The 811-nt window shown below is 60.8% G+C and overlaps 1 protein-coding gene across 1 annotated transcript in view; it reads left to right on the top strand.

The window, feature by feature from the left end:
- Window positions 1-392: 392 nt before the first annotated feature.
- Window positions 393-811, top strand: part of LOC108802865 (golgin subfamily A member 6-like protein 6) — a gene marked incomplete at its 5' end in the record, with an annotated part of 5,795 nt that continues 5,376 nt past the window's right edge. Inside the window, one exon of the mRNA XM_018574720.1 lies at window positions 393-572. Coding sequence (XP_018430222.1) covers window positions 393-572 — 180 coding nt within the window. The remainder of the gene's footprint in view (window positions 573-811) is intronic.

The raw sequence follows: 811 nt of genomic DNA, 5'->3' as shown, positions 1-811 counted from the left end.
GAATGGGAGGAGTCCTGGCTAGGTTCTCCACCATAGAAGTACATTGAGAGGAAGGGTAATGTGACCGTATCTTCTATGCAGAAGGGTGGAGCTGTATATGGATCTCTAGAGAAGGGTGGAGCTGTATATTGATTTCTAAATTGGGGGAGTTGATGTTTTCAGTCGGTCACAGGTAGCCCCCTTGCAGGTGATTGCAGTGTCCCCACCCCCCATCTTTCTCTACAACGATTATTTATCAATCGTTGGCCGGTAAATGCCCCCCCCTCCTTTTTTTTTACAGCCCGCCGGGTCACCTCCCGCCCGATCCCAGGCCCGCACGTGGCCGCGCACCCCGCATTTGAAAAGGAAAGGGGGGGAAAAGCTTTTCCGAAGGCGCATGCGTCCCTTCCTAGGAATTCTCGGCCGCACGCCCTACGCCCCGCCCCTCGGAGAACGGCGCCGAGATTCCGACCAATGAGCTTTATGTTAAGCGCCGCCTACTGGCCGGCAGCCCCGCCCCTTGGCCGGCGGAGACGCGCTATTTGCGTTCTGGTGTGGGGCCCGCGCTTAAAGGGACCGCAACGTGCGCGCGCGTGAGAGAGAGTGCCCGAGACAGCGGGAGAGACGGAGAGAGACTTCCCGAGACTGCGGCTGCGCCAGAGAGAGCGAGAGAGGGGCCCGCCCGGGGAGAGAGAGCCGAGTGCCGGTGAGGAGCGGCACGGGGAACCACACCGAGATAGAGGGGGGAGGGGAAGAGACGCCCGGAGGTGGGCGGGATCTTCCATGAGGCCAGACTTGGGCCGAGCATGTGAGGGGCGCACACCCGGAATGT

This window comes from Nanorana parkeri, unplaced genomic scaffold, assembly GCF_000935625.1.
Source record: "Nanorana parkeri isolate BGI_ZX_2015 unplaced genomic scaffold, ASM93562v1 scaffold3183, whole genome shotgun sequence".
NCBI classification, from domain to species: domain Eukaryota; kingdom Metazoa; phylum Chordata; class Amphibia; order Anura; family Dicroglossidae; genus Nanorana; species Nanorana parkeri.
Note: the sequence above shows the minus strand (reverse complement) of the source record. Positions and strands in the feature narration are given on the sequence as shown.